We start from the raw sequence: 14,737 nt of genomic DNA, 5'->3' as shown, positions 1-14,737 counted from the left end.
AGGTGAGAAAATAGTGAGAAAGTAAACAATTGTCTGATGTAAAAATTCCCTATATATAGTGTTTGCTCGAGCTGTTGATATAATTGAGGTTTGATTTCATTTAGATGCTAAAAAATTGCAATTCTGTGGACCCCTCAAGAGAAGATGAATTCCTTCCTGATACTGATATGTGCTTAAAATGAAAGCATTTTGACCACTGTCCACTGTACTGTGCCAAGATGCCTCATAAGACTGATTTCGCTTACTCTTTTGGATAATAAACCTCCATTTTTGACCACACATGCAAAAACACAAGAGGGAGCCCCACTGTTGCATTAGATAACATGCAAGCTGCAAATCCAACTAAACTGATCCTGCAGGTAATTTTTTTATTTCTGTTTGAGTAAGAGTTAGTAACTGTAGTAAATAAGTTCAAGAAAGCTAACGTTGTTTTTTCTTATACGTTTTCTTTTGTCTTTTTGCTTAAAATAACAAAAACTATAAAATGGCACTGGTCTTTTTCTTTTGTGAGTGTGTAAAAGCTAATTAAGCCTGGCTATGAAAATTGTTTGGCTCTGCCAGTATATCACACAGTGTTACTTAAAAAAGAAAAGAAAAGACACAGAAAAATCCCTTCAATTGTTGCTTTTGGTGTTTTCATGGTCTTACTTAACAGCAAACAAAATAGAGAAAATTGCGACATTTTCATTTCCAACTCCACTCACTCAAGCAGCAGTAAAAAGCATGCTTCTAAAATATGAAAAATCAAACTTTTCTTAGAAATTGTCTTGACTCAGTAAAAATGAGAAGCAACTGGATGACTAAAATGTGCTGTGAAAGCTACCTAAAATAATATATCTTCCAGCTGGTTATCAGTGCTGACACTAACCTTGAAATCTGCCTCCATTAGTTGTTTTGGCATTTCTCTCTTGCACTAGACCTATTCCTCAACAGAGCACCCTATAGTCATGTCAGCCCGTTTTTTTCCTAAACTTGACCTCAGCCAGGAGCCTGCACAATGCCTCACCCTTACCTTGCCAGAGTCAGGGCTCATATAGAGCTCAGTGCTGGATTGGATCGGACAGGGAGGCTGCCTGTCAAAGAGGCGGTCCAGTACCTCGATCTGCTGTGGTGAGAACAGCTCCCCTCTCATCTGCTTCCTGAGGAAGTCCCGCCCACTGTGGCCATGCCCATTTGCCAGAGGTGACTCCTGCAAAGCTGCAGAGAAAAGACAGGAAGAAAGAGTGATATTAGAAAGGTTGCAACTGAAATTTTAAAGTAGTGTTATGATCTTTGGCTCATCTTACAATTGTGGGATGTAACACCACTGTCATAAAAACAAATCTCCATGTGAGCCCAGCACATGTGCAGCCATACACATGAATTTTTTTATGTTGAATAGGATACAATGATGTCAAGTGAATTAAATACATAATGGTCAGCCAATGCACTTAAAAAAGAGTCAGAATCCCATAATTTCTCAAAAGTTCTCTTGTGATGCTTTCATTGAGGAATGGAGATGTGAGAGGACGCAAAGAATAGGGAGATAAAGGATGTGTTTGTGAGTCTGCTTCTTATGATGGATAGAAAACAAATAAACGATAACAGAGGAATAAAGAGAGGAATGGTGCCTAGGGTTGACAATATCAATCTCTAAGATAGATATGGAGAAAGAAGTTAGTCGACTTGAATAAACTCCAGCTGATTTAGAATTGAGTGACTTCATAGACTGGAGACTCAGAGAAAATGGTATACAAATACAATCCATTACCAAGTGTACCAGTCTCCTTCTTGATCTCTCAAAAGTACACTCACTCCTCTCATATAAACACAATTCCCCGCCCCGCTTGTCGTATCACCCGTACACACATACACACAAATATATATTGCTTCAGTATCAGTATTAGACTGTGAGCTCTCGTATCCTGCAGTTATTGCAAGGCTGAGGGACTGAACGAGACAATTATAAGAACTCTGAAGAGTCGCGGCCCAAATGATTAGAAAAGAGAGAATGAGAGAAAAAGATAAAGAGAAAAAGGGGATGAGTGTGAAAATCCCCTGCTATAGAGCCAATTCATCGCTCCAAACTGCTCCTGAGAGACTATTTTAGTCCTAGGGGTCACTGTGGGTTTGGTGTGTACCAAAGTGTGGATGTGGGTGAATGTGTGTCCGGAGTAGTGATATGACAGACAGGTGGCGAGGGCTGTGAGGGGGACCTCAAATATATATATATTTTTCCAATTGAGCTGAAAATACTGATTCATTTGAGCCAGTCTTAAAGAAAAGTAGAGGGGTGTAGTAAAAAAAAAAAGGAGAAAGAAAGAAAGAAAGCAAGGAAGGATGAAAGAAATAAGGGACTGAAGCTAGAGTTTTATTGAAAATGTTGTTTAACAGGCATACACATTCAAAATCCTCAAAATCAAATGATAATTTCTTATTGTTTTAGTTTATAGTACTTAAGCCAAAGTAGTTACTGATCTCTTTTCCACCACGATCCATTCCTAAGCACACAAGATTATAGCAGTGATTAAGCATAGTGTAGGGACTAAAAAAAAAGACTTCTTTCTTATCCCACCCTCAAAATAATGCAATTACCTTTCAAACAGATTGAATCACTGCTGCTTCAGGTGTATCATCTCATCAACCCAGTCATCAGATCTACTGCTAAAGTCACAAATAAGCTTTGTTAACTTATACAGTAAAGCCGCAGCTCCATTCTAAACTTTCATTCAAGAAAATTATGTCCAAGACTTTAAGATTAAGCAAATTACTCTGCCAGTATATTTCATGTTGAAGCTCGACTAAGCATAAAACTTTCTCACTCCAGACCCAACCCGGCTAATCAACCCAGCCGCAAGTTTCTAGAAACCAAGGTACATGCATATTGTCAGTGTATCTCAGGAAATGCTCCCGCAACATGTATGAGCACCTGTGTTATGAAACAGTGAAGGATCCCAGATTTGGAAGTTGGAGGGGTATAACCAGAAGTAGGCCCAATCTCAATTTCTCCTCTTTGCCCTATCACTTCGTCGTACTCTTTGGGACATTATAATGAACTTCCTTCCCTGCTTTGGAAATGTTCCAGTAGTGGAAATAAAGCTAAGAACTCACCAAGTGAAATCTGTGGAATCAGGTGAATACCGTTTCAGTGGAAACATTCTTGTTGTCACTAAAGGTGTTCTTTTTTTTTAATTAAAAAATGTTTAAAGCATAAAAAAATTAAACTAAAAACATCAACAGAATTGGAAAAAGTAATGCCTATGACATTATGTGAAAAATGCCTATGTGCGATATACAACTCATATCCTTTGGAGTTGTATATTTCCAAAGGATCTGAGTTGTAATACCACTTTGTATCATCAGATAGGGAAAACAGAAAAATAAGAGGAGGGAGCAGTGGCCGGCAAACAGAGCATAGAGACCAGTAGGAGTTAGTGAAAACACATTCATTTCAACACAAGCAGAAGCTTTTGGCAAGCGAACATTATCATCATCATTGCTATTCTTTGCTACATATTGCTTTTGGGCTGTAAGTATTGAAAACTGACACGCAACTTGCTCATTTTCTTCTGGACTGAAAAGTATCGGCTTGTATTGTCAACATTTGGGGATGTAGTTCTCAGCTGATTCCGCGATGCTGTCTTGCTGCATAGAAACGCACGATACGGTGCGGAGTTGTCTCTGTTTGGTATGTGTGATCTACCAAAGAGGGACAGTGGCGGGTTAACAAGGATGTCTTTTGTTTGCGCCGATGATACAGAACCCACGAGTGATAAGGGCCCCAGTGTTAATAATTTTGTTACCACTTTTGAGCTAATTGTAGAATGTAAACTGTACATGTGTAAGGATTATGTGTGTTCATAACTGTGGGAACTAGGATAGACCAGGACGTTGTACACATACATTTTAAAAATATTGTACTGTTAATCTTAATATTTATTCAAAGAAGGGACTCCTGGCCAGCTTTTTGTGCTTTCGAGTCATCCCTTGAATTTCCTTTGCTCGTGTGACACTCTTAAATGTTGTAAAATAAAAAGAATTAGATGACAATTAATGTTATGATAAATGGTACATTTCCATATTCTAAATTTGAAAATAGTTGCATGACAGGACATCAGGCAGGCATCAAAGTGGGGAAAGAAAACCCTTTAAGACCAGTTTTAGTCTTAAAGGGTTTTCTTTCCCCACTTTGATGCCTGCGAACCAAATTTCAAAACTTGATAAAAATGAATCTACACATCGGCACAAGCAGTGGTTTTGGTTTATTTCAAAGACTTGTAGCAAACCTCATATCATGGCATCTATAGCTCACACTCACATAGTTCTGCGCAACTCACAAAACCTCTCTATACATTTTTAGTACACAAAACCTCTTTCACCTACTCTCTTACAAACACGCTCCACAATCATAATCTCTCTTTCACTTTTGAGGCCACACACACACACACACATATACACTCTGATACAGATGCTGGGGAGCTGTGTGAGTGTATGGTCCAGGTCTCCTGTGACAGACCAATCAGGGGGGGAGATAAAGGCAGTGTGATGCTTTAGCCTGGTAACCCACAGCAACCCATTTAATCCCACTGGCCAGTCCCCATGATGGAATTCAATTGATCAATCATGTAGCTCTGATGGCACCATTTCAGCCAGCTTATTGCTTTCTGCTTTCTCTCTGTTGCACATACACAAACACACAAGTACATGCACACACGCGCGCACAAATACACTTTGAAAGACTGACCCAAGCCCACCATGGTGGAGCGTCCACAAACGACTAGAGAAATACAGAAAGAAGGGGATGAGAGAACCTACTGTAGTCGAGCAGTCAAAACTAAGCTTTTACTTATTATAATTAATATTGTCCATTCGTGTGTATTTGACACATTATTTAAGTGTGTGTAGGTGTGCATGCCTGTGTCTGGGTGTGGGTGGGTGGGTAGCTTGATATCCGGCTGGTTTCATTGTATCCATGGATGGGTAAAGAAACTCATTGCCGTGACGGGTTAAATCCCATTCACTGTCGGATACACACACACACACACGCACACATGCACTCACAGCTGCCTCTATCTCTGTGATTCAGTCTCAGAAGGGAAGCATTTCTCTTCCCTCTTTTTCAAAGCAGAACAAAACAAACAATGAGCCTTCATTGTTCCCTTCTTTCTGCTTTTTTCCTCTCTCTTCCGCCTTCTCTGTCTCGCTTTCCATCACCATCTCAACCTGTCTTTGCCATTTTTTTAAACTACCCAGAAACAGCTGGAATTAATAAATTGTAAAACCTGTTAAGCATGTATGTGTGCCTGCAGAGGGTTGACACCACCATTTTTCATTTTATTGCACATGAAAGAGGCTTTCCCAGTGATACGTGTGATAAGTCTAACCTAGCCTGTGGCTAAATGTGAGTGTGGTTTTCATTGTGTGTGTGGTTTTCATTGTGTGTGTGTCCTGTCCAAACTCCAAAGATCAAAGTTTTGGGAAGGTATTGGGTTGAGGTTCTGGTGATGAGCAGGGATCCCCCATCCTACACTCCTCCTTCCTCCATCTCTTGCTCTTTCCCTGCCTCTTTTATTTGGTAAGCTGCTGCATGTCACAGTGGATGCACATGAGGGTGAGAGGTCAACTTGGCATTCTGGGTAAATACCATTGAATCTATTTTTTCTTCACGCTAAGTAGCATTTTGAACGACCACTGTATACTGCACGGCTTTCCCTCAGACATGCTGAAAGCAGTCTGTTGTTTGACAAAGGTTAAAAAGAAAGACATTCCCTTTAGTATTTGACCTACCTGTTCATATGGAGTCCAAATCCATCTTGGAAGTACACACACATACTCATGCACAAACACACACAGACACACACGCAAGCAGCCTCAGCGTGTAAGAGAATAGGTGAAGGTACAATAGTCCCCTTTTGGCCCCACAAGTCAAGTTCTTCCATTCACTCCCATTCATCTCCATTCTGCCCCCAGTCACCCCCTACTTCCCCTCGCTTTGGCTGGGGGCACAGGTCACAACAGGGCTTTACCCTCACACACTCCTCCCACCAACACACACAAGCACACATATGCTACTGAGCCCACCTTCCTGTGTTCCCACCAGTTGCTCAGCTGCTGTTATATGCTTATAACTTCTAGGAGTTTCCAGCTTATGATATGATATGATATGATATGATATGATATGATATGATATGATATGATATGATATGATATGATATGATATGATATGATATGATATGCAGTTCACATTTCTAATACCAGGGTATCATCTTTTTCCTGAATTTGTTTAAAAAGAAATAAAGACATTGCTTTGCCTCATACATGAAAAGGTTGAAGTCACACTGAGGAGTATTAGACAATGAAGTGACTGATCAGTCACTTTTGCCACCGCTGTATGTATGAAATATTAACCTGGTTAGACAAAGATAGACATACTAGCAAAGTCAACAAAAGAACAGAGTGATTGTGGGCCGCTGTGTGTAGTATGTGTGTGTGTAAAAATGTCAGCACCAACAAACATATGGGTGTGCGTGTATGTGAGAAGCGGCTTTATTGTTTGTTGGTGTATGTGTTTGTCTGTCCATGTCAGTGCATGCTGTTCCTGCTGTCGCCCCTTGCTGTGTGTGTGTGTCATTATCCGGCGGGGGCTGCTCTAATGGAAGCTGTGATTAGCTATGCTGTTAATTAGACCACAGAGCCAACCGCACAGACCTCTGCCACAGAAACACTGCAGATAAAACACACAAGCTAAACGTGACACTGAGCAACATAATGTCCAAATTACGCTTTCTGAGCGCCTCAGTGAAACGTGAAGTGATACAATGTTTTGATTTGAATTATGAAACACAAGGTCCAGCCATAGAAAAACAGACAAACCGCACATGAAACCCATGGTGTAGCATAGAAAGAACAAAGTTAAACAATAATAATTCTGCTAATTAGATTACAGATTATCTCCTTCTACTACAGCTCTGACTAAAGAGCATTTGCTGAAGTCATTAGAGCTTGTATTGTCTGATTCCATATGAGTTTACTCAGCTTAGCTCAGCTCTACTCTGCTTTATTTATATAGCGCCTTCCAAACACAAGTGGAACACAAAGTGCGAAAGTATCAGCCAGGTGGAGCTGATCAAACTGAATAATTGATCATGAGCAAGTGTGAGCATCTCTATGAAAGCAGAAGTTTTGTCAGTTTGCTGGTCTGTTGCGTTCAGGTGTGTATTAACACGATGTCAAGGAGGAAAGACACCAGCAATAATCTTAAAGAAGCACGATCTTGTCTCTGCCCATCAATCTGGGAAGGGCTATAAGGCTTATTTGAAAATATATTGGAGTTCATATTTCTGCAGTGAGAAAGATTTGTCAATCTTTCCAGGAGTGGATATCCCAGCAGGTTTGATTCAAGATGAGATCAAACCAAAAAGTTACATCTCAGACTGAAGGTCCGAATCAACATGTTAAATTTCATGGGAGTAGAATTTAAAAAACCTTTTCATCAGATGTCGGTAACAATCCAAGTAATCCACACATACAAAAACATCAAAATAAATAAGTTCATAAATTAAGTTATGTGTAATAAAGTTAAATGACACAGGGAATAAGCATTGAATACTTCAATACTTATTTTCCCCGCTGTATGTTACATTTTTCTCACATCTTTAGTGCAGGTGTGCTTGAAAGTGTCACTGAAATCTCAAACCAAGGAAGAAACTTGCACAATCATTTTGTGCAGCATTTATCAATTGTAGTAATGTTTCAGCCTTACTGGGCTTTTGTCAGAGTGCAGTGAAATGCGCTTTCACTCAACACTGATCTGAGATTCATAATGTTCCACCCATTGTCTGTGTGGGTTGAAACATTAGCCAAAGCAGTCTGTGAGTTTCTTTTCTTTGGTTTGAGTCACCAGTGTGTTTCTTGTTTCTTCTTATGAAACATTTAATTTCTCTACTGTGTTCCGTGACTTCCCACAGTCTTTTTTTCTTCTGCTTTTTGAATTTTGCCGGTGTCATGGCCAAATCCGGAATTCTATTAGATACCACTCTACAATGCCTTGTCAGCAGCAGTTTTGTCTTTTTTGTCTTGTCTTTTTGCTTGCCGACTCTACAAGTCAAAGTCAATCAGATAAAACCGCATTTCATCATCTATTCATTTGGTCGCTTGCCTTCTACTCCCAACAGTCCAGCCACGTTGCAAGAGGAATGCAACAACCTTCCCGCAATCGAGAATGAGGAGATGCCAAGTTTGAATGCTTAGAGGAAAACAAAAGTTGTTTAATATACTTTTGTTTTGCCCTTTTATCTGAGGGTTCCGTTTACAGTGCCGAAGCAAAGCTGGCAGCCAACAATGTTAAGATCTAATATTTGTCTTTTTCGTGTCTATGCACTTGTAGAAAATGAAAGTCAATGTACATGAGTTAAGAGGTTAAATTAGTGTTTTAAAACTGTTTTCTGTTTTAAAAACCTTTCTCTGACTAGATTGCAAGATAAGAGATGCACGAGGTGATTATGTATCTGAAAGAGTGGCTTTTAAATTTGAAATTATTTCACATGTTTTGGAAAGAGTGTGAAAAATATGCTGTTTATATTTGTTTCCTGTTCACTTATAGAGTCATTTCATCATATATCTGGTCTTTTTTTGTTTCACATACAATTTATTCACTTAGTCTGCTTTCACTAAACATTTTGTTTTCATTGAAGACTTTTCCAGCTCTGGCATTTCAGAAAGGTTATAGTCACCCCAGCTGTTGATGAAAGAGCAAATTGTTAGTTGTGATTATTGTCTGACCTAAACGCTCACAGTTGTTCAGGCACAAACACTGTTTAGAAAATGTCTAGAAAATATATATATCTGTGTCTATGTCTGTGTTGGGTTTCAAGTCTTTGTGTTCCACTGATGGGTAAATGGGCTGTATCGAGCAGTTCATCTGGGATTCACCTGGAGCCTGCTGGAAACATTTGAAAATTCATCAGCAGTGGGAAAAGGAACCTGTACAGTGTCTGAGTGTCTGTGTGCGTTTGTGTGTGTCAGAGAGAGACCAAGCAAGTGAGAGAGAGAAAGAAGTAGCCCCTAGTGACACTCTGTCACCCCCCCCCCCTCGCTCCAACATCTGGTCCTGTCTCATTTACCGCAGGAGACTGTCTGTGTGATGGCTTTTTAATGCCACTGACACTGCCACATACACACTCATAATCATGCTCATGTGTTCGCATACCCACATGCAAAAGTACCAAGTACATATGAGAGCAAGCCCTCACACTCACAAAAGCTCACACCTCTATCAGCATGCACCATTGATCCCGTATGACAGCATGTATGATCAATAGTGCATGCATAAACTGGCCTCTCAGGAAGCCCTTCAGTGAAGCGCTGTTGGTAAACCAATGTGGGTTTCTCGATGAAGATGTTCGGTTTAGAGCTCCGATACTACACGTGTACACACACACACTCACATACATCTCTCATTGATCTTCATGTGTTGAGTTCTTTCTTTGCTGGTATGGAGAGGACGAGGTCCTGAACCCGTCCTTCATTGTGTAACATGTTTATGTTATGTATGTTCTTTATGTGTACATTTTTCTTAGAAAAAAAAACCCTGCCATTTCCACCAGAATATACAGTGATCAGCAGAGACGACCATACACATGAAGCAATTGCTCACCGTCATCCCTCTTCCTCTTGCCCACGTCAGCTGCTGAGCTGATACCCAGGATGCCGCTGATTGAGTACGAGGAGCCGGCCGAGTCACTGGTCACTGCTGAAACCTGCGTGGCAGCCACCGACGTTGCTGCAGACAGAGGACATGACAGTTTGAAGGATGCACTGAGAAATCAGAAGATATATAAGTAGTGATCTAGTTATCTCACTGAGAGCACCTCATTTTGTTGATTTACTGGAGTAAAAGGAGGGACTGGTGCCAACAAACATTATATTGTGTGTTTTACTACAGAATTATGCTATTCAAACCTTGTGCGAACAAATGTTAGATAGAGAAAACTTTGAAAAAAAAAATGAGATAAGAGAGAAAAACTTACAGCTTGACAGAGGACAGGAACATTGTGGCATACAGTGCTTCGTTGTATTGTACGTCCTATTATGTTCATTGTTGTATGTTGAATTTTGATATAATTTTAAACCACATACAATTTAGGATGATCTATCACTGAAAAATCAGCTTTAAAATCTATATGTCCAAAGTTATTTGGACATATATTTGGCCTTTCCCACTAACATTTTTTTTCATTACTTTTAACTTAAAGAATTTTCTGGATTTTGTTATTTGCACCAGGGAATTATGTAAACCCCCGGAAAACCTAAACTCTAATTATCTCTTGTGCTTCATTCTTCCTCAAACTGCACTGGAGGAGGAGGCAAAAAGACTTCTGTTGGGGTTGTCTCTTTCTTTAATCGTTCCCTTGGAGGAGTCTAGTTCCTCGCTGGGCGACACAGCGACATACTTGTCACCGCTTCAGTGACACACACGCACGCACAAACACACACCCTGCAGCCTCCTGACACACACTGACACATACAGTCACATATTCTTTGGTCCCTTATCTGTGCCCCTGTAAGCGGACGTCAGGTTGAGTGACATTATGGTATCCCAGGAGGGACAGAAAGGTGTGGCGACAGACATCCTAATCCTCTCTCCCAGCAGACCCCCCAAACACGGAAAGACAAGACCGAAAGGGGAATAAGAGAAAGAAGACAAACGGGGGAATCAAAGTCCCCATCACCCGTTACTCCTTCGCTAACTACAAGCAGAGTATAATGAATGCATATCCCTTCTCCTTCCATCACTTGATTTAGCACTTCAATTATCTGATTTTCCTTTCTCTTTCTTTTCACTCTTTTTTTTATCAGAACGTAACGCTCTTATTCTGCAAATCCAAATGTTCAATTTTCCGCCTGGGAGTGGGTCCCATTTATCTGTGTAATCTGTAAGTGCACGCGTGTGCCTGCGTGCATACATCTCAGTGCATCTAGGTGTGTATGCACAGGGTGTATATGCTAAACGTGGGTAAAAGGCAGGAGTCAGGGAACAGTGTGTGTAAAATTAATTTAGATTAATAGACAACGTGTGATTATGAAGATAGGAAAGATACCCAAACACAATCCACTACAGACGAAGGGGAAGGAGGAGGGAGAAAAGCTACGTTTTTTGTTCGTCCTCTGAGATATTCAATGAGAAAAATTTAATTTTGTATCAATTGTGGCTGTACAGACGTATTGCTTCAATCTATTAAATTCTATTTTAATAAAAGCAGCAATGAGAACTCTGATAAAAGTGTTCTGCATGTTTTTTGTTTGTTGCATGTCGTACAGCATCATACACTCTGGAGGTATGACAGCCTCCCCTGACCTTTTACCCAAACCCTAACCATGTAAAGAAAGCATATGAAGTGGTGTGCTATAAACAATACTGTGACATCCCGTTAAAACATGAGTGGGCCAGCTTACTTTTTTACATAAGTTATGTTTCAAATGATTTGGTTTGATGCTGTGATCTACAATAAATTATTTGTTCATTTATTTATGAATATATGTAGACATGTAAGGCAATGACAAGCAGGATTGTTTCCAGTTTGAAAAAGTGTTATGTGTTGGATAGGTGGTGGTGGAATATGACACAAGATTCTCACCCAGAAGATAAGGGTTTTTGCCCTTTTTGGAAACAATATTAACACTTTTTGTATTTTCTCAGTTCAACACTTTAAGTTGACTTTCACACACTGTTGACTTGTCTTTTAGGTTGTTTTACTAACCAAGTTAAAAAACTTGCTTAAAACATCATTGCTTGCTTTAAGATTATCAGGATCACAAATCGGGTTACTTTCGAAGTCATGCTGACTGTCATTGAGAAAATGAGCAATTTGTGTCCATTTACACAAAGGAAGATTTAAATTTATGGGTATTTATTATAGTTAACGGTCATATGACCATGCAGGACTCTAACATTTCAGGTTTAACTGTAAATACGTTTGTTTGACATCAACCTCCCTCACACTTCAGCTCAACAATCATCACACAACCCTCACTGACACACTAATAAAGTAAACCAAAATCCTCCAACTCATTTGAAATTGGACAAACCAAAGAGTGACTCTTCATTAAATTACTGCAGTTTTGCATTCATATGGTGAACTTTGTGGCAGGAAGCATCTCAGACGATACTGCTTAAGGTGCAGAATTTCAATACATTACGTTGTTCAGCACACAGGCTACACATGAGAAGATTCACAAATAAACTTTTCTGCGAACAACTGCTTCATCAGTAGGATATGGGATTTTTACAGCAGCGACCTACCTAAGCTGTGAGCCGACACTGAGCCCGTTTGACCAGGCTGCTGCTGAACCTTAGTCCGAATGATCCTGCAGGAGGAGAGAGGAGACATTAGTGTGTGTGAAGTGGTTTGTGTGAGAGATTCTGAATGACAGAGAGAACATGACCGTCGTGGGAGCAAAACTGTGTGGGTGTGCGTGTGTGTGTATGTGTGTGTGTGAAGTGGCTGAGGCAGCCTGACATGGCAGAGGGGCCTCACACTTCCTGCTTGGCTGCTCATGCAAGCCTTTTCTTCCTCTTTCCTTTCTCTTCCTTTCCTCCCCTTTCTCCTTTCCTCTTCTCTCATTTCCTTTCCTCCTTTTTCCTTTCTGTCCTTTCCTTTTGTATCTGTTTCTTTCCTTACCCCTGCACACCTTCCTTCCCTTTTGTCTGTCTCTTTGGCTCACTCCTTCTCTCTCTTATTTCACTATCCCTCCCTCTTTCGCTGCCTCTAAGCTCAGGGGAAAGGGTTGTCATTGTACCATCGTGTTGAACCACTGAGCTGCAGCCACTTCATACATATGGAGACCGGGGCCTCTTTGCAATTCTCCTTTTCACTCCCACACTGACAAACACACACACATAAAACACACAGTTATATTGTTCTGTGCTCTGTTGTCCACACTGAGTAACTGTTGCTACAGTTTGATTCTCAAACAAACACGCAGATTACGCAGACTGTGGTACCTGTTGATGGAGCTGACACTGGGGACGCTGTCATTGTCACAAACTCTCTCAGCCAGGAGCCTGTCCCGGATCTCCCAGGCAAACATGGTGGGGTTTTGGCGTTTGTAATCGGCGATCTTGTCGACCACTTTGGGTGTAGCAACCTTTGGTTTGGATCCCCCAATTACCCCGGGGCGGATACTGCCCGTTTCATAATACCTGCCAGTTAAAGCAAAGGAGATGCTCGCATTAGTCTGAAACAGAAACACAACAAGCTTTTAGGAATTAAAAAAGAAGAGTTGGATAAGAGGTTTGGAGTAATTAAATCTCTATATCAAATCTTGCCTCCTTGTCACTCTCCATGAATTTGTGTGCTGCTCCACGTCCTTTACTTTGAGTCTTTATCACCTACAGTCTGTACTTTCTTCTCTCCCTGTGCTTTTCTGCAGGTACCTCAGGCTCCAGAGTAGTTTGTTTCTGATCTGTTGTCTCTGCCAGGACCAGCCTTCCCAATATTCTTTGGTTGTTTTTGTCTCTTTCTCCCTCCCTTGTTGTTTTTTCTTTGTTGCTGTTGCCTCACACCAATCGCTGGGGGCAAATAGTCACCCTTCCCTGAGTCTGTTTTTGACAGAGGTTTTCCTGTTGAAAGGGATTTTTTTTCTCCCCACAGTCTGCAAGTGCTTGCTCATAGGCAAAGGGTAAAAGAGTTTTTTTCTAGATAGAGCGCCCTGAGATTACTTATTGTTGTGAACTGGTGCCATACGCATTTCTGCAGGGTGTTAAAGAGCTTAAAATGTGCTTGAGAGAAAAAGATTTTACATTTAAAACAATTCACACTGGATTACAAAAGCAAATAAGTGTTTAAAAAGATTACACTGAACAGTTTAATCAGGTTAAATTGTATAATGTTAATCCAAAACAATGTGTCTTCTACTGACATCTGCTAATATTTGCTGATTGCAGGGGATAGTGCAAATCTCATATTTTTCAAAGGTTAAACCTTTGGCTGCACCAAACATTCAATGCAAGGTTTGGCACAGATGAATAACATCAGGATTTGCCTTCACTAACAATTCTTTTTGCTGGATGAAGTCACAACATTTGGTCTTTTAATGGAATTTGGTGAAAATGAGGATATCTTTTTTTAATATGGGTGGCTGTATCCTTTAGATCAAACTCCTAAGAGTCATTTTTGTTGTTTGATCGTTCCTCTTTCTTTGCATCTTCAAGCTGAGCCTTTTCAACAGCTGAAATCATGAGAAGTGCTGTTTTTGGGGAAAGTGTCTATATTTGGACTTAATCATATTGGACTCTGCTTCAATACCAAACTCAACTGTAAAAAGTCTGGACTCTAGTGGAGCAGCATGTTACAAAGCTGTCTCTTTAGTTCACCTCTCCTGGTGTTCACAATGTTGCACTCAGCCTCAGCTCTTTTTCCTCCTGGCTCCCCAGCAGAGGAAAGAGCTTCTGCAGCCAGGACTTCCTTCTGGCTAAAATTCAAACACCCTATAAATACCTGAAATGCACCTATTTTCTCATGTCCAATCACATCAGGTGTGTGTCTTGTTTCTTAAGAAAAATAAACAACTCAGCTTTGTGCCTATAAACACAAATATAAATGTCTTGCTGTTCTTAGTTACGAAGTGATCCATGTGATCCAAACCTATTTCATTTAGTTTGGTTTCTTAAACACCCCCCTATTTCTAAATGGAGTGACACATTCCACTGAAAGCTTGTCCTGGCTGAACATCAGCGTCTTTTCTGTAGAAAAGAAAC

General features: G+C 40.4%; 1 protein-coding gene across 2 annotated transcripts in view; it reads right to left on the bottom strand.

Moving 5' to 3' along the window:
- pax5 (paired box 5) overlaps positions 1 to 14,737 on the bottom strand; it is a 59,681-nt gene that overhangs the window by 28,366 nt on the left and 16,578 nt on the right. The window contains exons 3-6 of one of the 2 annotated variants that reach the window (XM_072383282.1): positions 12,983 to 13,180; positions 12,281 to 12,345; positions 9,635 to 9,760; positions 1,013 to 1,197 (exon numbers count right to left, since the gene is read on the bottom strand). In XM_072383282.1, the coding sequence (XP_072239383.1) occupies positions 1,013 to 1,197; positions 9,635 to 9,760; positions 12,281 to 12,345; positions 12,983 to 13,180 (574 nt within the window). The remainder of the gene's footprint in view (positions 1 to 1,012; positions 1,198 to 9,634; positions 9,761 to 12,280; positions 12,346 to 12,982; positions 13,181 to 14,737) is intronic. The other variant, XM_072383283.1, reaches the window with a different exon arrangement.

This window comes from Leuresthes tenuis, unplaced genomic scaffold (genome assembly GCF_036924035.1).
Source record: "Leuresthes tenuis unplaced genomic scaffold, fLeuTen1.0.hap1 SCAF_4, whole genome shotgun sequence".
In the NCBI taxonomy this organism is placed as follows: Eukaryota; Metazoa; Chordata; class Actinopteri; order Atheriniformes; family Atherinopsidae; genus Leuresthes; species Leuresthes tenuis.
Note: the sequence above shows the minus strand (reverse complement) of the source record. Positions and strands in the feature narration are given on the sequence as shown.